The sequence below is a fragment of the Symphodus melops genome (genome assembly GCF_947650265.1).
Source record: "Symphodus melops genome assembly, chromosome: 1".
In the NCBI taxonomy this organism is placed as follows: domain Eukaryota; kingdom Metazoa; phylum Chordata; class Actinopteri; order Labriformes; family Labridae; genus Symphodus; species Symphodus melops.
In genome coordinates this window covers 21,925,114-21,948,987 of record NC_136691.1, presented here as the reverse complement: position 1 = coordinate 21,948,987, position 23,874 = coordinate 21,925,114, and the positions used below count along the sequence as shown (strand labels likewise).

The 23,874-nt window shown below is 45.7% G+C and overlaps 2 protein-coding genes across 5 annotated transcripts in view; one reads left to right on the top strand and one right to left on the bottom strand.

The window, feature by feature from the left end:
* The window catches only part of tube1 (tubulin, epsilon 1), a 29,097-nt gene extending 7,669 nt beyond the window's left edge, over positions 1-21,428 (bottom strand). For 2 of the 4 annotated variants that reach the window (XM_079360559.1, XM_079360560.1), the window contains exons 1-12: positions 21,245-21,428; positions 20,908-20,981; positions 19,916-19,968; positions 19,778-19,835; positions 19,375-19,490; positions 18,555-18,676; positions 11,748-11,935; positions 10,308-10,480; positions 9,805-9,945; positions 7,882-8,022; positions 6,329-6,503; positions 5,830-5,990 (exon numbers count right to left, since the gene is read on the bottom strand). In XM_079360559.1, the coding sequence (XP_079216685.1) occupies positions 5,832-5,990; positions 6,329-6,503; positions 7,882-8,022; positions 9,805-9,945; positions 10,308-10,480; positions 11,748-11,935; positions 18,555-18,676; positions 19,375-19,490; positions 19,778-19,835; positions 19,916-19,968; positions 20,908-20,981; positions 21,245-21,269 (1,425 nt within the window). In that variant the 5' untranslated portion in view covers positions 21,270-21,428 and the 3' untranslated portion in view covers positions 5,830-5,831. Of the gene's footprint in view, positions 1-5,053; positions 5,991-6,328; positions 6,504-7,881; positions 8,023-9,804; positions 9,946-10,307; positions 10,481-11,747; positions 11,936-18,554; positions 18,677-19,374; positions 19,491-19,777; positions 19,836-19,915; positions 19,969-20,907; positions 20,982-21,244 lie in introns of those variants that run through there. The other 2 variants (XM_079360558.1, XM_079360561.1) reach the window with 2 other exon arrangements.
* Positions 528-4,686, top strand: ccn6 (cellular communication network factor 6; the record flags this gene model as incomplete). Its single annotated transcript, XM_079360667.1, has 4 exons — positions 528-828; positions 2,078-2,308; positions 3,035-3,228; positions 3,314-4,686. The coding sequence occupies 4 exons, from the start codon at positions 528-530 to the stop codon at positions 3,593-3,595; spliced, it is 1,008 nt and encodes a 335-aa protein (XP_079216793.1). The 3' UTR covers positions 3,596-4,686.
* Positions 21,429-23,874: the final 2,446 nt, after the last annotated feature.

Sequence of the window (23,874 nt, the reverse complement as noted above, 5' to 3'; positions counted from 1 at the left end):
GTTACCCTAAGAGCCCAAAATATGTAAAAGATTTGAAAATACCTACTTTCCTTTTAAGTACTTTTTCAATGAAGTGAGCTGCAAGCGTGAGCCTGGTCTCAGCTTCCCTCCTGATGTATTTATTTCTAGCCATGAAAATTCACATCTAGTTTTATGGTAAAAGAGAAGAAGAAAAGTCTTGAATAGATGAGAGCAGAGCTCTCTGATTTAGTCATGTTGTCCCTGTGCATGGGTGAATTCTCTCCGGCTTCCTCCCACAGTCCAAAGGCTGGTGAGGTTCATTGGTTCCTCGTAGCTGTGAGTGTGGCTGTGGATCCAATGTCAGCTGGTGTTGGCTCCAGCCTCCAAAACAGGACAAGCAGGACAGCTAATGGATGGATGACATTGTAGTGTGAAGCTATTCTGAGAAAATCTAGTAGAATGTGTATTATGGATGCATGTTGAAGCTCAATGGTGTGCAAATGTTAACACAGTGGTCACAATAAACACTTCAAACTGTCAGAAGAGTTGTGTTGCAGCCACTCGTCATGTGTCTCTGTCCTCCTCCTCAGTGCCTCAGCAGGGCTCAGAACAATGGGCAGCTGGCTGCTAGAGATGGGCACGCCGCGGCTGAGAGGCGGCAGTTCTGCCAATGGCCCTGCAAGTGTCAGCCGAGACCATACTGTGCCCCGGGGGTGAGCTCCGTCCTGGACGGGTGCGGCTGCTGCAAGAGCTGCGCCCGGCAAATCGGAGAGTCGTGCAACGAGAGGGACGTCTGTGACCCACACAAGGGCATGTACTGCGACTTCTCCGCTGACAAGCCCAGATTCGAGGTCGGAGTGTGTGCGTGTGAGTAGATCTAATCCTTCACTGAATAAGTCAGAGGACAAGGGAATGTCAGGGAAAGTTTAATCCTGACACAATGCACAATATTTGACAACACATCTGACTGTGAGGACAGGTTTGACAAAAGTCTTTTTTAAGAAAGAATTTTAACCAGACGGCAGAGTTCACTAAATGACATAATAAGTGGAGCTGCATGATTTTCTGTTGGTGCAGTTTTGATGTCTCGGCTGGAGAAGGCAGCTGTTAACATGCTTGAAATGAGAAGCTGCTTCGTGAACAACGGTCCAGTGATGCAGGACGGGAAGTCAACAGAGATTTTGGGGAAAAGGTGTAAAACAACGGGTGAACCTCCAGTGTTGAAATATAAAGGCAATGTGGGAGGGCATAAAGCTGCAGTTCCTGTAGTGTCCACTAGAGGCAGGCTCCAAAAGACCTGGAGTTACATACACAGTCCATATTAAAATGTCTGTTTGACAGCAGAATATAAACATGTTCACTCCCTGGTACTGACATGCTTCTGGTCTGATTATCGGCACACACTGGGATTTATTAGGGATACAAGTTTTGCATAATTAGGGGGATGCTGATCAATCAGAAGAAAGTGGGCACGTTGGGAGGAAAACCTGAGACAAGTCATGAAAAGCTGCTCTACAGGTTTCACAGAGTGACAGCAGGAAAGGTGAAGGTGAGGAGAATATAGGATCTTTAAGATGAGGGAGATTAGTTTCAGTGTCTGGCTGAATATGTCGCCTGCCTCAGGAACGCAGCCGTCACAGTCACTCCACAAGGGGGCGATATTAGCAGATATTAAATATAAGTTACTCAAAGTCACTAAGCCGTCAGTATTAGTCCTTGTTGGTGGAATTTGATGCATTTTGTCCAATAAAACCTGAAACCCTAGAAGAGACGTTTTATGAAACGGTGTTTGTTGGGGACTCAAGCACACGTCACACGTCTGTCTGCGTGTTAAAAAATCCTAACGTTCAGTCGACCTAACGACAGGCGGAGATTTAAATCATGTGGGTCCTCTCTTTAAGTCAGACAAAATCCATTATTCTAGATAAATCCAGAAAATCACAGACCTGAAAAAAATCACGACTTTTCTGTGAGTGTTTGTGAAATGACTTTCTTAATTCTAATTCTACTACCATATCATCTTTAGTATTGTAGGCTCTTTATCCAAGTACAACACTTCTGCATTTTAAATCTACACCAGTGTTAACCACCGCCCTCACTTATCCCCCCCTCTCAGACTTGATGGCGGTGGGCTGTGACCTGAATGGAGCCCACTATGAGAACGGAGAAGGTTTCCAGCCCAGCCCCCTCTATAAGTGCACATGTATCGCTGGGGCCATCGGCTGCACCCCTGCTTTCATTCAGAAGCCTGCAGGTCTCTTAGGCCCCGCCCCTCTGATGGGCAACATGCCAGCTGGCCTCCGCAGTGGCCCAAAGAAGCACCAGCAGGACACCACCTACATGTCAGGTGAGTGTTTGTAGAGCGGCCCCGTGGAGAAGGGCCAGCCTGTCTGGACAGGAATGCTAATTACTGTCCAAGTTATGTGAATGAGTGGGGGGGGGGGGGGGGGGGTGAGGTGTGGCTGCCTGTGGTTAGACTGCCTCACAGAGGACTACAGACAGATGGATGGATCCAGTTATAAACAGCACGACAGGGGAGGCTCTGTTTTTATTCACTTTGATGTATCAGCTGCTCCACAACCTAAGAGCTCCAATACTTCATGGGAGGAATCAGAAAGTAGTTTCAAACAAAGGCTGAGTCAGGATCCGTCAGGGTGAAAAGCCGTGTTTACACAGAAAGTGTAACAGTGAACATTGGTGAATGCACAATGGTCCAACACAAGAACCCTAAACGCCAAAGGCCACTTTAAACGTTCTCAGCTCCTGCAGTCAGACTGAACTGTAAGAAGTCGTCTCCATGACGACGTTCTGCAAGAGGTGGAGCAGCTGCTTCCGTATGATGAAAAGTGCCGCTCTTACACTTGATGTTTAAAACATTTCAAATGAAATCCTCACAGCTGCTTCTGCTTCCTGTTTGGATGTGACGTACGCACAATGCAGAGCGGCTTCAAGTGGCCTCACTCACAATAACGGCGACTCCATCAGTACACTGCTCAGCAGTTTAGCGGCACACGGACGGGCTCTTGGTGTAGGGTGTTGTTGACACAGTGCCCTTTAACTGTAATACTGAAAGCTTACAGGGATCCTCCTTTAGCCTGGAAGAAGAACTGTCTGGTCCAGACCACCCCCTGGAGCCCCTGCTCCAAAACCTGCGGCCTGGGGATCTCGGTGCGCGTCAACAACGACAACGGGAAATGCGAGATGAGGAAAGACCGCCGTCTGTGTCTGCTGCGCCCGTGTCAGAAGAGCGTGATTAAGAGCATCAAGGTGAAAAGTTGCTTATAATATTTTCATTTGCATTTTTTTTTTTTTTAACACGTCAAAAAGTGAAACTGTTTATTTCCTGTCATAGATGCCGAAGGGAAAAACGTGCAGGGCTAAATTCCAAGCAAAGAAAGCGGAGAAGCTGACCCTCTCGGGCTGTACCAGCACCAAGACGTTTAAGCCCACGTACTGCGGCGTGTGTACGGACAAACGCTGCTGTGTGCCCAACAAGTCACGCATGATCAAGGTCGACTTCACATGCAAGGGAGGCTCCAACACGCAGTGGAAGATGCAGTGGGTGACATCCTGCGTGTGCCAGAGGAAGTGCAACGACCCGGGCGACATGTTTTCTGACCTGCGGTTACTCTAAGCGATCCACCAAAGAAAGTCCCAGACAGCAGAGACGAGCCCCCGGAGCAAACACACACACGGTTAGGTAAAGAAAGAGTCCTGCTTAAAAACACACACAGCCCTGCACGACCAACACGAGCTGACAAAGAACGGCTTCCGACCTTTAAGGGACACTGGGACAGTTTCAAACTCCTCATCAGTCACGCACAGGATCAGAAATGTTTAGAATTGGAGGCAGCAGTAGGAGAACCAGCTCTTACTTCCTGCCAGACAAAAGTAATTATGTTAAAAATGACTAAAATGACTTTCTCTGAAGGTAACTTTTTAATAACACACTTATTACAACACTTTTAATCTCCCTCTGTTGAAGGCAGGGTTGGACACTTTTTTAAAACTAGCTTGATTTTGAAAGTAGCATTCTCTAGATTCTCTTTGTTCCTTTTTCAGAGCACATGAGTTATTCATTTCTTTCAGGACCTCAAGACAATTTCAACCAGAATCAAGTGAATCTGGAGGAAAATGACCGATTCTTTAATAAACTTGAACTTCCACATAAAGAGCCATCGAACCTTCAAATCATGCTGACCCCAAAATATGTAAAAAAAATAGACTCAAAGCTCACATTTATGATGTTTCTCTAAAGCCTAGTTTATGCTTCTGCGTTGCGTCGACGCCGTGGTTGAGCGTTTGTTCTGCGTCGAGGGAAAGCGTTGCTCTGCAATTCACCGCCAAGCCGCTGGGGGGGGGGTTAGTCTGTGTCTTTGTGTGTTTCTTCGACCTCTTCATGCATTCGGCGACCTCGAGCCCCGTGTTTTTTTAAATATTTCCCTCCAGGAATTATTCACCAGTTGGTGGTCATTATAGCGTTCTGATGATGAGTTGAGAGATGGTCGTTTTTTCTGACCACTTCGATTATTCGTGTTGTTGTTGTGTTGTGACCGGAAACCAACTGCTGGAAGTGACGTTCTGAGCGGACCAGTCCTTGCGGTTTACGTGAGGCGTAGTCAGGATTTGGAGGTGCGCGTCAGGTTACAGCGTAGGGGTCCACGTCGACCGCGTAGCTACGGCGTCAACGCAACGCAGAAGCATAAACTAGTTTAAACTCTAACATGTCTCCAGTCTGTCTATAAACCCTCCAATGATGACAAAAAAGTCCATCCTCTCTGTTTTCTGTCTGCTCCACTTTTTAGAAAAAGTGTGCTCAAACAGGCTGTTTGGAGATTTTCCCTTCATGACATCACAAAGGGCAGTAGCCCCTCCCCCAGGTGGGTGTTTGTTCTGCCCTCTGAGTCTGAGCGAGTAAGCCTGAGACACCCGGCCCTTCCAGAGAGGGGCCATGCTCAGACACAGCTCATCATGAAGAGGGGAAGAATAGACAGACACTATTATTGATCCCGAGGGAAATTCAAGTTGTTCTTTTTTTTTTTTTTTTTTTGAAAGATAATATGTGACCTCACTGTTGATATATGACTCAAACTGAAACTACAAATGTCTTTTAATGAGGAAGACTGTTTGCAAGACATTTCATGATAGTTTGAAGGTTTTCTGTTTAGTGAAGTCTTTTTTGAGGACATGATGTTTATTAGCTGAAGCAGCAGATGCACCATAAAACCTGGATGTGAGTGGCACCGTTGACCTGAAGCATGATTGACACTTTACATGGAGTTTCTGTGCAGCTCTTTTAGCACCGTCTGTTTTCACTGTTAGGAGTTTACAGTCCCGACAGCGGTACAGCAGCCGAGCTCTCCGCCTGGCAGCCAGGGACCCATTGACCCCTCCAGATGCTCTTCATATCTGCTCTGGTTCCCTGTCGGGAGTCTTTTCAAGCAAAGCAGCGCTCCACACGGCTGATTTCCTTCATTTTAAACGCATGACTGTGACCTCATGAGGGAGAAAAGTTGCGTCTGCTCCGTGCCGTTTTTCATCACAGTAGGGGGGGGGGGGAATGGGTGACGGTGGAAGGGGAATGGGTGACGGTGGCGGCTGCACACGCAATCATGACGTTATATTTAGTTGATCAGGTGTAAAAGTCAGAAAAGTGTCTTATACAACAGATTTTACAGTAACTCAGGAACTACAGTACCTACATGGTGTATCAGGTTGTAACATGTTGCATCAGGTCATAAATGAGACAATAACGATATATAAATTATAAAGGTATGTACAAATGTTTTGTTTGTGTCGCATCATTCTTTTAAAAAAAAAAGCAGACATACGTACACACACACACACACACATGAACATCAGAGCGACCTTCATCTGGCGATGCTGAGTCTGGGCGCGTCGGGCACGAGTCTCCCCTTGGTGGCGTCCAGCTGGCTGTATTCTTCGATCAGTGAGCTGAGAGAGCTGACGGCCTCTGAGAAGAAGTCCTGCTCCATCCCGTCGACGTGCAGGTAGTGATGCAGGTGAGCCTTCAAAGAGCAGAGACAACGCAAGGCTTGAAGAGCGAATACGAAACTGAGGTGAGAAAGCATTCAAAGCATCTGGAACGTCATCTGAAGGTGAAGCTCCAGAGCGTTTGGGATAAATACCACAGAGTACAAGAAGCCTTTATGTGCAGCTGTGTCGCTCTTCTAGAACCATCTGTTTTCCTTTTGCGGAGCTCGCACTCCTACAACTGCATCTTTTCAACAGTGGAGGTTGCAGCTCGGTCCGGTCAGGCGTCACACAGACCTGTTTACGCTCACATTTAAAACAGAACCAGCTCTTTCTTAAGGAGAGCCTTAAAGCTGCAGAGACTGAAAGGCACCTTCTTCCTGTAGAGCCTGGTGAAGCGCTCCCTCAGCTCCATGAACGTGGGCTTCACACAGGTGTTGTTGGCGAGGGCTAGCAGGGCGTGCGAGTGACCCACGGGAGGGACCGAACACAGGCCCGTCTTCCAGCCCTCCTGGTTCCACGAGACAAAGGGCAGCGAAGGCTTCAGCCTGGACACGGGACATAAATGATGGTCAATACAGCCTCAAAGAGATCACCTTTACCTTTCATGACCTGAACACAGATCATTCCAAACTGAACCAGGGTCACTGTCGGGGTCCAAGCTGCTGCTGACTTGTGTGATCATCGGGAACGACTCAATCTAAGACTCACACAACACACAATATTCTTTTCTTATTAAAGATAATTAGGCTGCTAATGGATGTCTGTGAGGATCTGGACAATTAGGAGCCACATTTGGAGCTGTGGGACTAACTTTAAAATCCTCGCTTGCGGGGGCGCCGATAGCTCAGCGGCAGCGACAGCGCGCGTACCATGTTGCGAGGCCTCGCTCCTCGCGCGGGCGGCCCGGGTTCGCGTCCGGCCTGTGGCCACTTTCCCGCATGTCTCTCCCCACTCTCTCCCCCTTTCCGACTCTATCCACTGTCCTCTATCAATAAAGGCAAAAAGGCCAAAAATAAATCTTTAAAAAAAAAAAAAAAAATCCTCGCTCGCCATGACTGGTGAACACTGAGGCACGTCAGTCGATCACGTCCGACCAGCGTGTTTCTGATCTCAGCTCCCCCTGATTCAACTCAGTGAAATCAATCCTTTAACTGGCTCCTGGCTCAGACCATGACAGACGCTAAGGCAGGGACTATCTGACGTCCAGCTGACGGGAACATTTTGTTATGAACGCGTTTAATCGGGGATGCAGAGTGTGTGAGAGTGTGCGTCACCTCCGCCTGTGAGCTCTCAGCTCGCACAGCGTGAGCACATGAATCGTAAGCTCTGGTCCTGCGATGGAAACCTTCCAGTCATAAGGTGTGACATTCCACCTCCACTTCTCTACGCTCACACGGCGTACGTTGGGACAAACTAAGCTTTTTATCAAAGTTGGAGCAGACTGCATTGCTGCTTTAAAAATACCGTTCACAGATTAGCAGCTCTTTAATGTGAGAAAGAAAGAAGAAACAGGCTGTTAACTTTTTCTGATTTATCCAAAAAAAAAGAAAAAAGGAGTATTTCATCAAACAGCACGTTGCACTAAATGTCCGGTGTGCCCTCAAGAAACTTTGGGCAGGTAATATTTCTGTCCTTTCCTTCTTTACACCATGGTTACGTCCAAATATGCGCCCTCACAGCAGCGTCTGTCTCACTTCCCCCTCGACTGCGTGCCACGGAAAAACAAGGTCTGCAGGGAGAGCGCTGAAGGGAGGGCGGCGGAGAGGTGGGTGCTGAATGGACCAGTCATGAATCACTGCTGTCCGTGCTAAATGGAGGAACTTATTCGGGAGTGAAGGTCATCTCTGGGCCCCTGTCAGGGGAGGGAGGGAGGGAGGGGGGGGTTCTGATGCAGACGGAGACGGTGGATGGTGCTGTGCTTACCTCTCGATGTTCCTGCGGAGGTCAGACACGTGCACGTTGCCTCTGACCATGAGGGCGCAGGCCAGGTAGAGGCCGTGCTTCGGGTCGGCTCGGATCAGCTGGTGGTCTTTACTGAAGGCGTCACTGAACATCTGATCAAGTCTGGACAGGGAAGTTAGAGGACGCAGACGTGTTAAAATGACACTTACAGTCGGGGCTCGATCAGAGTATAAAGTCCACATTATGACGGGGGGAGTTCAGGACCCTCGAGTTGGACCGGTGGGCCGTGTATTGAGGGGTCAACATGTGTGAGAAAGGAGTGCTTGTACCTTTATTTACTCTACACGTTCTGCTGAGCAGGCCAGATATTCTTCAGCAACACCCTGCTTTGCATTCAAACACTTCATGAGATTCATGCTGAGAGTTTGCCCAGCGAGACCACCACTCGTTTTAAACCAATAAGCTGCTGCCCTGGAGAAAACCACGTCTATAGGGTCCAAACACAGAGCACTTTCATGGCAGCTGGATGTGTAAGGAGGGAGGAGGAGCTTGGATCAGATACTGGTTTCCTGTCAGACGGCTGCAGCTCGATGAATTCAGGTTGATTTCTGGTTAAAGTTGGGACTGACTTTTATTCATTTGGGGGTCTTGAGGGGATAAGCACCCATGGGTGCACATTCTCGAGAAGCATTCAGTCAGAGTTAATAACTCGAGCTGTCAGATGATTACATCATGTTAATATAATCACATTTTAAATGTTTGTCTGGACTTTAGCCGAGAGAACTTCACTCGCTGTCTGGACTCAAATGTGCTTTTATTTTGAAATAAACTAAGTAACTTGGTGTGAGTAAGCTCAGAAACAGGAAGTGGTTAGGGATGACAGAGTGTATCTACAGGGACACTGAAGGGACAAAATAAGAAATCACAAATCAGATCACATTACTCTACGGTGAGTCTGAAGGGACAAACAGCTGGAGATGATTCTTGATGAACACAAATGAATGCTTTACTTTAAAACGTGATTACCTAGTTAATGCTGAGAGACAGAAGATCACCTTTACATACTGTGTCTTTAAAGCTGGTTTGTTTATGCTTTGTTTGTATTCTTGTGTGACTTGTTGTTAAAACGTGTAAGCTCTAAGCTCAACCTGCTGAGACAGTAAACCCTTTACCCTGAAGGGTTGACGTCCTGTTTACAGTCTCTGGAGTCTGGGGGTTTTAAAACAGCCCATGTACTTCATTTATTTTTAACATCCTGACTCTGAGAGGGATCCATCTTTACAGATTTGATTTTGTTTTCAGTGAGACTTTAAAGATGGAGTCGGCGGTTTTTCCCTTCAAATTAAAATACAGACTTACACTGATGTATCCATCAATCATTGTTTTATGTTCTGAGCTGGTGTGTTCCTCCAGCCAATCACAGCACGGTTGACTTTTAGGAGTGGATATAATGCAGTGATTGGACACAAGTCAAACCTGGGAATACGACTGATGTGGACGAGCAGCGAAGCTGAGAAAATAGAATCTTAGTGAGGTAAAAAAACAAGTGTTGGCTTTTGTTGGCTTTCACCCCCGTGGACGCAGAGTCGGCCTGCTTTCTATTGGACTGTTGAGGGTTAGCTCGTGCTAACGTGTGCTAGCTTGCGATGGGTACAAGCAGTAAATGTTCACTGCAGTGAGAGGGCCATGAGTCCAGGAGGAGGGTCTGAATGTTGTGTTTACAAACTGCAACACACATTTATGCTGACTCCATATTTAAGTAACAGTGTACATGGTTTTAGCAGTGAGGTCATGAATGGCGGGGGGATCCACTCTCATTCATCACTCATGTCAACATGACGCAGGTGCTGAGGGGACGACTGAGTTCATGTGAGCTCACGTGAGCGGGACAGGAAATATCTGTGGGAGAAAAAATAGCTTCAGTGACAGTGAGACTGCAGTCACCTTCTGGTGGGGACGCTGACGTCTGCCAGCGTGTAGAGAGGCGTCAGGCTCGGTATCAGGTAGTGTAGACGAGGAAACGGGACCAGGTTCATGGCGATCTCATTCAGATCCATGTTGAGAGATCCTTCAAAGCGAGCCGAGCTGAGACACAGGAAAGTGAAGAGTCGCAGAGCAGAAACTCAAATGTTAGGTGGTCAGTACCTTCATACGTCACGTTTTAAAGCCACCACAGGTTTAAATAAACATCTTCATTCACGATATTACAAGCCAGAAATAAGCCTGGATTGCTTTCAATGAGAAAAAGTAATTATTAAATGGTCCAATCTGTAAGATCTGTAATGACTCAAATGATGACGCTCTCTTCCTCTGTGATCAGACATGAAGGAAACATGCTGTGTTGAAGTTCTGTCTTCTCTGACAACAATACAGCAGCCAGTGGTCTGGATTTGTTTGGACCAGAGAAGGTAGACGGTTTTAACACAGCCCTACAGTAGATACTGTACCTGGTAATGTTGAGCAACAGGTTAGCCACGACGTTGTTCATGGCGTCAAAGGGCTTCTCTGCCCCGCTGAGCCCCCCCCGCCCTGAGATGACCGTGCTGTCTGTCTTGATCACAGAGCCCGGCTTTCCAACATGAGACATCTGTTTTATCTTGTTCACAATGTCGACCAACGACTGCAGGAGGAGAAGAGGGGGGAAAACGATTACGACTACTACAAGTATACACACTCCAACATCCTGAAAGATGCTGTGCACTAGTGCATGTAATGTTGACTTTATAAAGTAAGATGCAGCTGAAAATGAGCGCCTGTGGATCGCGGTCTACACACCGACACTCAACCATAAACAGTCAAAGCAGCTCAGGAAGTGCCTACAAACGAGCGGCTGCTTAAAGGTCGAAAGTAAGAAAATGGAGGAGGAGCTGCTTGTGACTGAAGAGGAGCTTCGAGAGGAGATGATGTTGCTGCAGCAGGAGTAAGGCTGAACGATTTATCGTTTTCTGATTGAAATCGCGATTTCAGAAAACGTGATCACATGATCGCCAAAGTCACGGTTTTTGGCAGTGCTTCTCCTGACTGACCCAGGAGCTGTTGTGTCAACTAACTTTAATCAAGGAAGCACTGTAAAACTAAACAGACATCAAAACACAAGTTATTCATCTTATAATATGCTAAACAACCGAAAAGTCCGCTAGCTTGATGCTAACGTCTATAAGAATTTGAATAGGAATGCTAGCAAAAGAAACAATGCAAGATCTGAACATGAAATGACGCTCACAGGCAAATATTTCGGCCGTATGGCCAGAAGAAAATATAGAGACATTGTTGGCTTCTCTTGTTGCATAACTTCTGTGAACTAAGTCACCTACGGCAACCCCATAGGCACAAAATATATATCAACACTTATAATCAGATTCTGTCAAACTGAAACTAAAAACAAGAACATCACACCGTCTGTGTGTTTCTTCTTAATAAATAAATCTGAAATCAATTCTTAACTTTAGTTTCATTCTTCCAATTTAGATTTATGGCATTTCAAGTTTTAACTGGTATGATGTCATTTCCTGTCATGTATGTAAATGTACATTGAGAACATTGCACAAGCTTGATTTGAAGAAAATCGTTATACAAATTGAAATCGCAATTTCTGCCAGAAAAATCACAATTCAATCTTTTCCTAAAATCGTTCAGCCTTAAGCATGAGGGTCACAAACACCAGAGAATGACACCGTGTGGCTGCAGCATTCATGCAGTGCCAAAACACCCTCCATTCACTCGAGCGTATCTGTTCACAGGACGCACACTGGTTCACGTCAGCTGAGTCTCCCTCCCTCACGCCAAGATGTTATCAAGCAAAGGTTTGAGCGATGGAACACTTTTAACAGTCAGGTTCAGCGATGAAATGGTGCCCACCCTCCAGGGATCTGAGTTCGTGAACACACCTGGTTTTCCACAGGTAGCACACAGTCAGCGTGCTCCGTCAGCTCCCTCATGGCCAGGATGCTGTTGTACGGAGACGTGATGACATCATCCTCAGCAGACGGATAGATGGAGGTGACGATTCGACACACCTTAGGGAACTCCTCCTCCAGCAGAGCCAGCACTCTGGTGCCCAGGCCAGAGCCCGTTCCTCAGATTCAAACACAGTGGATTCACTTTGTCATGCAACCTTTTGTTTTGCTGTGGAACATTTGATCAAACTCACGTCGTTTTAACGGCTTTGAGATATCTACTGACTGAAAAGACACTGCGTCTCATAAACAAGATAATAACAATCATTTCTTTCTGGCTGCTTGCCGAGACGAGACACAAACTCGTGTATGTCTCTTTCACTGCTGCGAACATCGAGGTTCTCCTGATGTTCAATAACTACACTCATGCTCTTTATCATTGTGAGGGTCCGAAAAAGATTTTCAAGATAGACACAGTTCTTGAGTAAGAACACGTTTTAAACTGTACATACATAAGGTGAATGCTGCCCCCTGCTGTTCGACAGTATGAAAGGTATTCGATGAACTTAAAGGCAGGGTCGGTCCTTTTCGGAAAAATTAGCATGATTTTGAAAGCAGCATTCCCTCCATGCTCCCTCCCCTCTGTGCTCCCTCTGAAGCCACGCCCCCTCACTTATATGCACTAACACCATTGGCCCAGAAGTTGAGGTAAGCTCACGCTTTGAGTGTGGGCTCGTGCATGGATAGGATAGAGAACGAGCAGGGAGACAGGGAGGCTGTGATTGGTTCATAAAATGTGTACCTCCTGGCAGACATTGGTCGAAGTTTTTACAGGTGTACAACTGCTACAGATGATAGGTTCCTTTTTCAGAGAACATGAGTTATTAGTTTCTGTCAGGACCTAAAAAAAAAAAAAAACTTTCAACCAAAAACTTAAAAAGTGTTTCTTGAGAAAATGACCAACTCTGCTTTTAACATCTCAAATGTTATTAAGTTAAACCTGGAACATGTCCCGTCATATTCAACCTTATTTCAACTTCACAGCCAGTCCAATCTAACATGCACACAAAGATTTATTTCTCACGCAACATCTGGTTTTACTTCCTGCGAGCTCGTAAAAGTGAATCAAGTCAACATTTGGGACAGCAGACGTCATCATTTCCCCGACATGCAACATCATACACTCAACAAAAATATAAACGCAACACTTTTGTTTTTGCTCCCATTTGTCATGAGATGGACTCAAAGATCTAAAATTCATTCCAGATACACAATATTACCATTTCTCTCAAACATTGTTCATAAATCTGTCTAAATGTGTGATAGTGAGCACTTTTGCTTTGCTGAGACAATCCATCCCACCTCACAGGTGTGCCACATCAAGATGCTCATCAGACACCATGATTAGTGCATAGGTGTACCTTAGACTGTCCACAATAAAAGGCCACCCTGAAATGTGCAGTTTTGTCTCACAGCAAAATGCCACAGATGGCGCAAGCATTGAGGGAGCGTGCAATTGGCATGCTGACAGCAGGAATGTCAACCAGATCTGTTGCTCGGGCATTGAATGTTCATTTCTCCACCATAAGCCGTCTCCAAAGGCGTTTCAGAGAATATGGCAGTACATCCAACCGGCCTCACAACCGCAGACCACGTGTAACCACACCAGCCCAGGACCTCCACATCCAGCAGGTTCACCTCCAAGATCGTCTGAGACCAGCTACTCAGACAGCTGCTGAAACAATTGGTTTGCATAACCAAAGAATTTCTGCACAAACTGTCAGAAACCGTCTCAGGGAAGCTCAACTGCATGCTCGTCGTCCTCATCGGGGTCTTAACCTGACTCCAGATCGTCGCCGTAACAGACTTGAGTGGGCAAATGCTCACATTCGATGGCGTCTGGCACGTTGGAGAGGTGTTCTCTTCACGGATGAATCTCGGTTTACATTGTTCAGGGCAGATGGCAGACAGCGTGTGTGGCGTCGTGTGGGTGAGCGCTTTGCTGATGTCAATGTTGTGGATCGAGTGGCCCATGGTGGTGGTGGGGTTATGGTATGGGCAGGCATCTGTTATGGACGAAGAACACAGGTGCATTTTATTGATGGCATTTTGAATGCACAGAGATACCGTGATGAGATCCTGAGGCCCATTGTTGTGCCATACATCCATGAACATCACCTCATGTTTCAGCAAGATAATGCACGGCCCCATGTTGCAAGGATCTGTACACAATTCTTGGAAGCTGAAAATGTCCCAGTTCTTGCATGGCCAGCATACTCACCGGACATGTCACCCATTGAGCATGTTTGGGATGTGCTTGACCGGCGTATACGACAGCGCGTACCAGTTCCCACTAATATCCAGCAACTTCGCACAGCCATTGAAGAGGAGTGGACCAACATTCCACAGGCCACAATTGACAATCTGATAAACTCTATGCGAAGAAGATGTGTTGCACTGCATGAGGCAAATGGTGGTCACACCAGATACTGACTGGTTCTGAGTCCCCAGACCCTCAATAAAGCAAAAACTGCACATTTCAGGGTGGCCTTTTATTGTGGACAGTCTAAGGTACACCTATGCACTAATCATGGTGTCTGATGAGCATCTTGATGTGGCACACCTGTGAGGTGGGATGGATTGTCTCAGCAAAGCAAAAGTGCTCACTATCACACATTTAGACAGAGAGTTTTGAGACCACTGACTGGAGTGCCCTACAAGAGACCCATGGTGAAGACATTGAGGGCGTCACACACTGCACAACTGACTACATGAACTTCTGCATGGACGTTGTGGTTCCCACTAAAACTGTGCGCTGCTTCCCGAACAACAAGCCCTGGATCACCAGCGATGTCAAGGAGATCCTTAACAGGAAGAAAAGGGCATTCAAGGAGGGAGACCAGGCAGAGCTGAAGCGGGTGCAGGGGGAACTCAAGGTCAGACTCCGAGAGGCAAAGGAGGAGTACAGAAGGAAGGTAGAACAGAAGCTTCAGCAGAATAACATGAGAGAGGTCTGGGAGGGCATGAAGACCATCACAGGCTGCAGGAAGAAAAACAACAACGCAGAAGACGGGGACCCTGAGAGAGCAAACCAGCTCAACTTGTTTTTTAACAGGTTCGACAGCCCCGTCGCTGCAGCCAGTGCCTGTCCCCCCAGCACCCCTCTACACACCCCCTCCCCCCCTCCACACACCCCCTCCCCCCCTCTCACTCCTCCCCCCCCCCAGCACCCCTCCTCCCCCCCCCAGCACCCCCCTACACACCTCCTCCCCCCCTCTCACTCCCCCCAACACCTCCACCAGAACAGATACAACCTCCAGTGACAATCCATCCCCCCTCCCCCCCACCATCACCAGAGACCAGGTGAGCAAGGAGCTGAAGAGACTCCGCCCCAGGAAGGCAGCAGGCCCAGACAAGGTGTGTCCCAGGATGCTAAAGGCCTGCTCTGCTGAGCTGGGGGAGCCACTTCAGCACATCTTCAACATGAGCCTGCGGCTCGGGAAGGTTCCTGTGCTCTGGAAGACCTCGTGCCTCACCCCTGTCCCCAAGAAGAAGAACCCCAGTGAACCAGGCGACTTCAGACCAATCGCTCTGACATCCCACGTTATGAAGACCTTCGAACGGCTGCTGCTCCAACACCTCAGACCCCAGGTACAACACGCACAGGATCCCCTGCAGTTTGCATACCAGGCAAAGGTGGGCGTGGACGATGCCATCCTCTATCTTCTACACAGGGCTTACTCTCATCTGGACAAAGGGAGCAGCGTGATGAGAATCATGTTCTTTGATTTCTCAAGCGCTTTCGACACCATCCATCCCCTCCTACTGAGAGACAAGCTGACCGAGATGAGGGTGGACTCGCACCTGGTGAGGTGGATCACGGACTACCTCACAGAGAGACCACAGTACGTCAGACTGAAGGACTGCACATCTGACACTGTGGTCAGCAGCACCGGAGCACCACAGGGGACCGTGCTCTCCCCCGTCCTGTTCACCCTGTACACCTCGGACTTCCAGTATAACTCTGAGCTCTGCCACATGCAGAAATACTCGGACGACACTGCAATAGTTGGTTGTGTCAGGGATGGACAGGAGGAGGAGTACAGGAGCCTGATCGAGGACTTCGTGACGTGGTGCAGTGCCAACCATCTGCAGCTAAACACCTCCAAGACCAAGGAGATGGTGGTGGACTTCCGAAGGAACAAACCACATCTAGAACCTGTTTCCATCGGCGGGGTCGATGTGGAGGTGGTCAGGACCTACGGGTATCTGGGGCTGCAGCTGGATGACAAGCTGGACTGGTCGCCTAACATGGACACTACCTGCAGGAAGGGACAGAGCCGTCTGTACTTCCTGAGAAGGCTGGGGTCCTTCAACATCTGCAAAAAGCTGCTGCAGATGTTCTACCAGTCTGTGGTGTCCAGCGTCCTCTTCTACGCCGTGGTGTGCTGGGGAGGAAGCTGCAAGAAGAGGGACGCAGCACGCCTGGACAGACTGGTGAGGAGGGCCGGCTCTGTGGTGGGCACAGAGCTGGACTCACTGGTGACAGTGGTAGAGAGGAGGTCTCTGGACAAAATGCTCTCCATCATGGACAACACACACCACCCTCTGCACAGCACCTTCACCGGCCAGAGGAGCATGTTCAGCGAAAGACTGCTGTCACAGTCGTGCTCCACGGACAGACTCAAGAACTCTTTCGTCCCCCTGGCAATAAGGCTGTATAACACTTCACTGTCACGGCAGGGAAGAAGCGCACGGTGATCCCTGGAATCTTTTTTCACTTTTTTCTCACTCCTCACCTGCACTGCTGACCTCAGAGTCAGCCTCCAGTTGGACACTTTAAATGCATATTGATAGTCACCTTACTGAGCACTGGTCACTTTAATGATAATCACCCTAGTCATGTCTGGTTTCATCCTACTGTTGTGTTATGCTACATCTGTAAGGGTTGACATGATCACCCTAATTAGGTCAAGTTTCACTCTATTGTCTCCAACACTTAATGCTAATCTGCCCATCAATAGTTGGGTACTTAACGATAATTACCCTAAGCACTCCTGGTTTCACCATATTGTCTAGGTCACTTAATGCAAATCACTGCTCCTTTAAGTTGGTGAGCCAATTTACATTCCTGCATTGACTGTTTAACGACTGTACTCACACCTCTGGCATAAGCTCAAACACCGCTGTACATGCACATGTAACTAGTTTCTAAAGGTCAGCACTTTGTTTCTAAGGCTCTTTAACTGTTTACAGGTCTCTTTTAACCAACACATATTTTTCTCTCCTCACAGGTTATGTACATTATGCTATATTAGTTTTAAGTCTAACTGCTAATGCTAACTGCACAGGTTTAACATATAATTATGTTTATTCTTAGTCACATAGGGGCTGCTAAATCTGTTTGGGGGATTTGTATACAGAGGGGAGGGGGGACAGCGGGTGTGTATTGTAACTAATGTCTTGTGTCCTGCCTGTCTGTATACTGCTACTGGATGCCTTGAATTTCCCTCGGGATCAATAAAGTATCTATCTATCTATCTATCTATCTATCTATTTATGAACAATGTTTGAGAGAAATGGTAATATTGTGTATCTGGAATGAATTTTAGATCTTTGAGTCCATCTCATGACAAATGGGAGCAAAAACAAAAGTGTTGCGTTTATATTTTTGTTGAGTATATATAAGAACAACATGTTCAACATGGACACTTCTCAAACCTTCATGGATGCTTCAACGTTTTGACTGAGCGTGCTCCCTGCCTCCACCTTTGAAAGATGTTATCAATCACATGTCAGGGATTGTGACGATAAACGCCTACGTGACCTGGTCAAAGAAAACTGAAACATATTATGTCAAATCTGTTCTCGTCTTCATGGTGCCTGTTCCCGGAGGCTTCTGGATCATCCGTTGTCGGTGTGCCTGTTATTTCTTACAAAACAAATGTGTCCATTGAGTTTGTCGAAGTGTCGGTGAGTTCTTCTGTGAGCCGTCCTGTTGACTGTAAACGTCTTCCCTCTTTTTCTAAATGCCTGTTTTAAGACTACGGAGGTAATGTCGTTTTTGTGCATTAACATCAAACGCACCATTTGATGTGCAATCCAGGTCAGCTTTTTATTCATGTCTGCAAACATGTTTATTTAGACACACTTCCATTATTTTACTTTAAAGCCTGTATTGGTGGATGCAGATGTTTGTATTAATTTGTTGTTTTGGGAATGATCAGAATTTCAAAGACAGTTTGAAACCTGTTTCCAGAGCATCCAGACTGAGATGATCCTGTGGAGCGGTTCGGCTCGTCTCGGTACAGCACACATTTTTTTTTTTTTTTTAAAGGTTTATTATTTTTGGTCTTTATGCCTTTATTGATAGGACAGTGGATAGAGTCGGAAACAGGGAGAGAGTGGGGAGAGACATGCGGGAAAGTGGCCACAGGCCGGACGCGAACCCGGGCCGCCCGCGCGAGGAGCAAAGCCTCGCAACATGGTGCGCGCGCTGCCGCTGCGCTATCGGCGCCACCGGTACAGCACACATTTTGTTGCGTTTCTATCGACTTAAGCCGGGAAAGGTTCCCAAATTACCGACCCGTAACGTCCTACTTTTTGCTGCCCTTCTGTTGGAGTGCCCAGTATACTACCTGAGCCTAACAGGTGGAGCGAGAAGTGATCAGATGTAAAGCACTTAAAGCCCTCTCTACATATGCCACCTGCTCGTTTCTCCAGACTCTATGACATCCATCTGGGTACAGTCCAGTTGTGAACTCGGAGTTTGAACACGGTCAACAGTATGAGCCTTACCTCCTCCCATAGAGTGGATGAGAAAGAAGCACTGCAGACAGTCACAGTGTTCTGCCGCCTTCCTCAGCTTCTCCACGATCTGCTCCCTGTAGGCGGAGCCGTACGTCATGTGTCCGACGGCCCTGCAGAACACGCAGTACACCTCAGCTCCATGTTTCCATACACTGTGTTTTATTTAACCTTTCTTTATCCAGGAAAGAAACTCATGGATATTAAAAATCCTGAGTCCTGTCCGAGAACTTTCACACAAACGACAAGCAGCCAAACATACTAATAGGAAAAGAAGCCTCTGTTAGACATTAACAACACTCGGTAGGAGTGGGCAGGTGTGGGACTTGAGGACTTTGGTCCTCTCGAGGTGTCGTGGGACTAATCAGACTGGTGATGTCCAGGCTCTGGCTGCCCATCAGTCTACACCAGAGGTGGGCAACTGGCGACCCCCCCCACTAACCCTCAACGTGGCCCCCAGGTCCATTTTTGCACATCAATTTATCAGGAACATGAAGAAAGCGTGACAAAATCTGCCATGAAAATCCAGAAATATGTCCATAATATTTGATCACAGGTCTATGTTGAGTTAAATTTGACTGTAATCATTGTTTCCTACAATTCGGCCCCCTGGCAGTGAGAATTAAATGAATGTGGCCCTTGCTGTAAGCACAGTTCCTCATCCCTGGTCTACACAGGCAGGTTGTGTAGGATCAGCGTTCGGAGTACCTGGAGCTCACATGTATGGGCTCATATGGAAGGTTGTGTGCTTCCTATGGAGGTGATCTACAGGAGTAATAAAAAAAAACCCTGTGGTTCGTCTGTCTCTCACCAGTTGTTGCCTGAACCCGACACGTCTGTGAGGAGCTGCGTGCTGTCGAAGACCTCTCTCAGCGGGCCCTGCAGGATCTCGTTGACTACACCCTCCTCCATGTCCACCAGCACCGCCTGGGGAGTCAAATATGCCATTTTGAGGCCAGCACGGATATTGCATTGCTCTTTTATGCTGAAAACACCAGCGACCCCCTCCCCACACACACACACACACACACACACAAACCCCACCTGCCCCACATTCTTTCCATAACTCCTCTTTGTAACCTTAACCAATGAATGCCCAAGCTTTCAAAACAGAATCCCCTCCCTGACCTTGACCCTGAAATGTTACGCCTGGGAAGTCTAGAGGATGAAAAACGGTTCTGTCACGTTGTTTACTGGTGAAGGCGAGAACTTACCCTGGCCTTCAGATGTTGGATCCTCCCACCAACACAGCAGGATCCCCCGTCACGGTTCCTAGAAAAGCCCAGCATATAGAAAATCCTCAACATAAAAGGACAGGCTCATGAATTAGTGGTGCAAACAGGAGAGATTACCTTGAGTCCACGTTTCGGAAAAAACTACTGAGGGCCTCATCGTACACTCCTTTCTGAGGAGGAGAAAAACACGGAGGCGTTACGAGCCATGACCTTACAAAAAGTCTGTTTTCAACTGATAATATGGGAGAGACGACCTCCAAGGGCTGCACCTGAGCTCGACTTTATCAGACTGCATTATCATAAGATACACTTTTTTTTTTCACAGAAAGGCTCCTGTGTGACAGGAATTCAAACCAGAAACCTCCGCGCTGTGAGGCAACAACTGTGTAATACAGAAATACATATCTGAACCTCTACTGTTCATACACTGTCGACCTGAGCACACATGCAGTTTATCTCTTTTAACTGAACTATATTATTTATCTAATCTTTCACTTACTGTTTTATTATTGACATTAGTGACTGTGCACCATCTATTTCTTTTCTCTACCTGTGTCATACTGTGGTATAACTGTCTACCATTTTTTTAACCTGTCTGTTGCTGTATGCCTCTTAAATGGACCTTGAGAATATATTATTATATTAATGTACTTAACTGCTGTATGTGTGTCGTCCCTCTCCTGCTGTGGAGGCCTCTGTGTGCATTTCTAATATGTTCCTAAACAACACGCGTTATAACAGAGCCACAGTGAAGAGCAGATATCACTGTTATATAAGCGTGTTACACTAATTTAAACTGTACTGCAGTCCAAGCCTGAAGAAACAACAACAACAACAACAACAACAGCAACAACAGCAACAACAGCAACAACAACAAAGTGTGTGAGCTTGTTAGTGTGTTGGAGTGTTTTTGGATCAAAATATCTCCTCAAAGATACATTTATTTTTCGTGTGTGCGTGCGTGTGCGTGCGTGCATGGAATGATGATGCAGGCTCCTCATATTTCATGTGTTTTCACATGCATTTGTTGTATTCTGTTATGATACCCGTTTGTTTAGTTGAGTGAAAAACATTAAGTTCAGCTATTAAATGAGAAATAAAACACTTACTTTATTCACATGAGCATGTTCACGGAGAGCCAGATCCCAAAACCTGCAGCCGACCTGGTTTCCACACTGTCCCACTGAAGACCCCGGATGTAAAGAGTTGACAGTATACTTATTTATTATTATAGCACACTATTTACAGCTGACACAGGGCTCAACACTTCCTCCTTTAATCATGTATCATTATATTTATCATTATTATATTATCTTTAATCATGTATCATTATATTTATCAGTACTATATTATCTTTAATCATTCGTCATTATATGTATCATTATTATATTATCTTTAATCATTTCTCTCTGTTCGGTTCAGTTTGGTCGTAGTTTTTTTACTCACCTTGGACAACGACTGACTGTGTCATTGCAGCAGCAACACAAATATCTTCCGATAAAAACGACTTATTTCATATTTAATCTTCATTTATCCGACAAAAACAGTCTTTAGAAAAACTTTTTGAACGATTCTTCAGACTGGCGCCCTCCCTTCGTTTGGTCGAGCGTTGATGACGTATCACCATGGAGACGGCGCAGCTGCACTTCAGCTGCTGTCAGGGGCATATATATATATATATATATGAATTTAAGATATTATTTCTATAATCGTAACATTTAATAATGTTTGGAAACCTTTTTTCAATTTCGGAAATCAAGTAAGATGAGACTTTTTTTTTTTTAAATCAATTTGAAACATTTTACAAGCACTCTCAAACGTACTTATTAAACAGGAAGTGTCTGATTTTAAATGTGAGCTATATATTTATAGTTGCCAATTAAATTATCTTAAATTTAAATTCACTAAAACTAAATCTGACAAAGTTCACAAATATTTTTCTAAATGTGAATATAGAGTGACTTTTAAAAACAACAATTTCAGGGCCGTTTTCGGGCTTAATGTGGAGAAATGCTGCTGGTACTTGTAGTCTAATGTAACTCTACAATCAGTGCCTCATAGAAATGTGCCTCAATGTCTCCATGATGTTCAGCCCAGCTTTGTAGTTTCTTCACAGTTAATCACTTCTGTCACACTTATTGTCACACCAGGGGCATTGACTCTGGGCTGCAGCTGTGTAGATGCCATGTTGATCATTAATGCCCAAACCACTTGAAGTCTCCCTCTTTTATTTGCAGTCTGAGTCTCGCACAGTTATTATTTTTGGTCAACGTCAGGTTAAAGGGATACTTCACCCATTTGCATGAAGCTGTGTATCATTAGAAACATGGTAGTAGTGTTGAATGGTCGTGAATCCAACCCTCATGTTGCCCTGAGAAAAACATGTTTTTCTTTGCCTGGAAGTTTTCTTCATGTGATGCAATATGACGCTTTTTGCATCACATGAAGAAAACTTTCAAGCAAAGAAAAACACATTTTTCTCGTCTCAGGGCAAAATGAGGGTTGGATTCACGACCATTCAACATGTAAATGGGTGAAGTATCCCTTTAAAGAGGTTTCTTTTAATAATCACTGTTATAAATTAAAACCCTTTTTTGTTCAATTTTTAAAAAAGATATTGATGTAACCTAAGTTATGCCTTCTGTGAATCTCATACTGACACTGTTATTTGTCTACATTAGCCTATCTATAAGACAGTGTTCACTTTGAATAACAGAAAAAGTTGTAGATCTTTGGTGCACATCAAAGTGAGTGCTTTTTCTTTGTCAGATTGTGCAGCCACACCAGGCCTCTAAAGGGGACAGGGCTTCAATTTGGGACGTGTTTTGGTTTATGGCCTTCATCAAGGTCATTCAAGGCCACAAGCAGAAACTCATTGGTTTAATAAAGTTTAAAAAGTTGATCTTTGTACTACAAGTGTGGCAGGAGACTCTTATTCTAAAATATTGTAATTTATCTCCAAATAATCTTAGAAAACAAATGATGAATGGACTTGAGCTTGTGTGACAGTGTTATTGATTCCAGTGCCCATGGCTGCAATAATTTGCCCTTATTTTATTATTCTAACTAAACACTGTTTATGAAGAAAGCTTTTTTTGTTGTTGAGTATCCTCTGGGACTGATGCTGTGTTTAACATGAGCGCCCTCTGCTGGAGCCCCTGCAGACTTGAGCAGTGCAGCCCCGTACAACTCGGTACTCAAAAGTGTGACACACAGCATAAACATTTATTAAAACAGGAATTCAGGATAAAATTATTGAGTGTGAGTTTTCTTTTGAGTGCATAGTAGTTAAAGTGTGGACTTCTTAAGGAAAAATAAGTTTCATTGACATTTATAATCCATGTAAACCTCTATGTCTGGCTGAGTTTGAAGATTGAGTCAGTAAAGTCAGTTCTCCAGTTATATTTGTAGGTGATTTTAATGCACATAACCCATTGTGGGGAAGTCGGCAGCGATACAAATGGTGCAGTCATCGAGGATCTATTGGACAGCTGCAATCTGACAGTAGACCAACTAGATTTGATACTTGTTCATTTAAAATGACATGCAGAGATCTGACGTTTGTGTCTCCAGCTCTAGGTAGGGTTGGGGAGTGGGATGCTCTGGAAAAAGACTCTATGGGTAGTGATCACTTTCCTTCTGTGAGTGGTAGATCACTAGTTATGAATACTTATGATGATGTTAAAAGGTTTAATTTTTTCCGAGTTGACTGGGACAAGTTTAGGAATGGATCGATAGATGAACATAATGAAACCTTATCAAAAATGATCATGAGAATAGCTTCAGAGACAATACCTTTTAAATCAATCCCCAAAGATCGTGTCATTGTCCTGTGGTTGAAGCATTTAAAGTGTTTACGTAACAATCCTACTCAGGAGAATGCTGTTAAATACAAAAAATGCAGAGCAGTGGCAAAAAAGATTGTTAAGGATGCAAAAAAAAATGTGTTGGAGGCAAATATGGGCCAGAATCCATAAAATGTCTGGAAAAGTAGTTAGGACATCAATGCCGGTCCTTAATGATGGAGAGTCTGAGGCTGCTAGCAATAAGGACAAAGCTGATATGTGTGCGTTAAG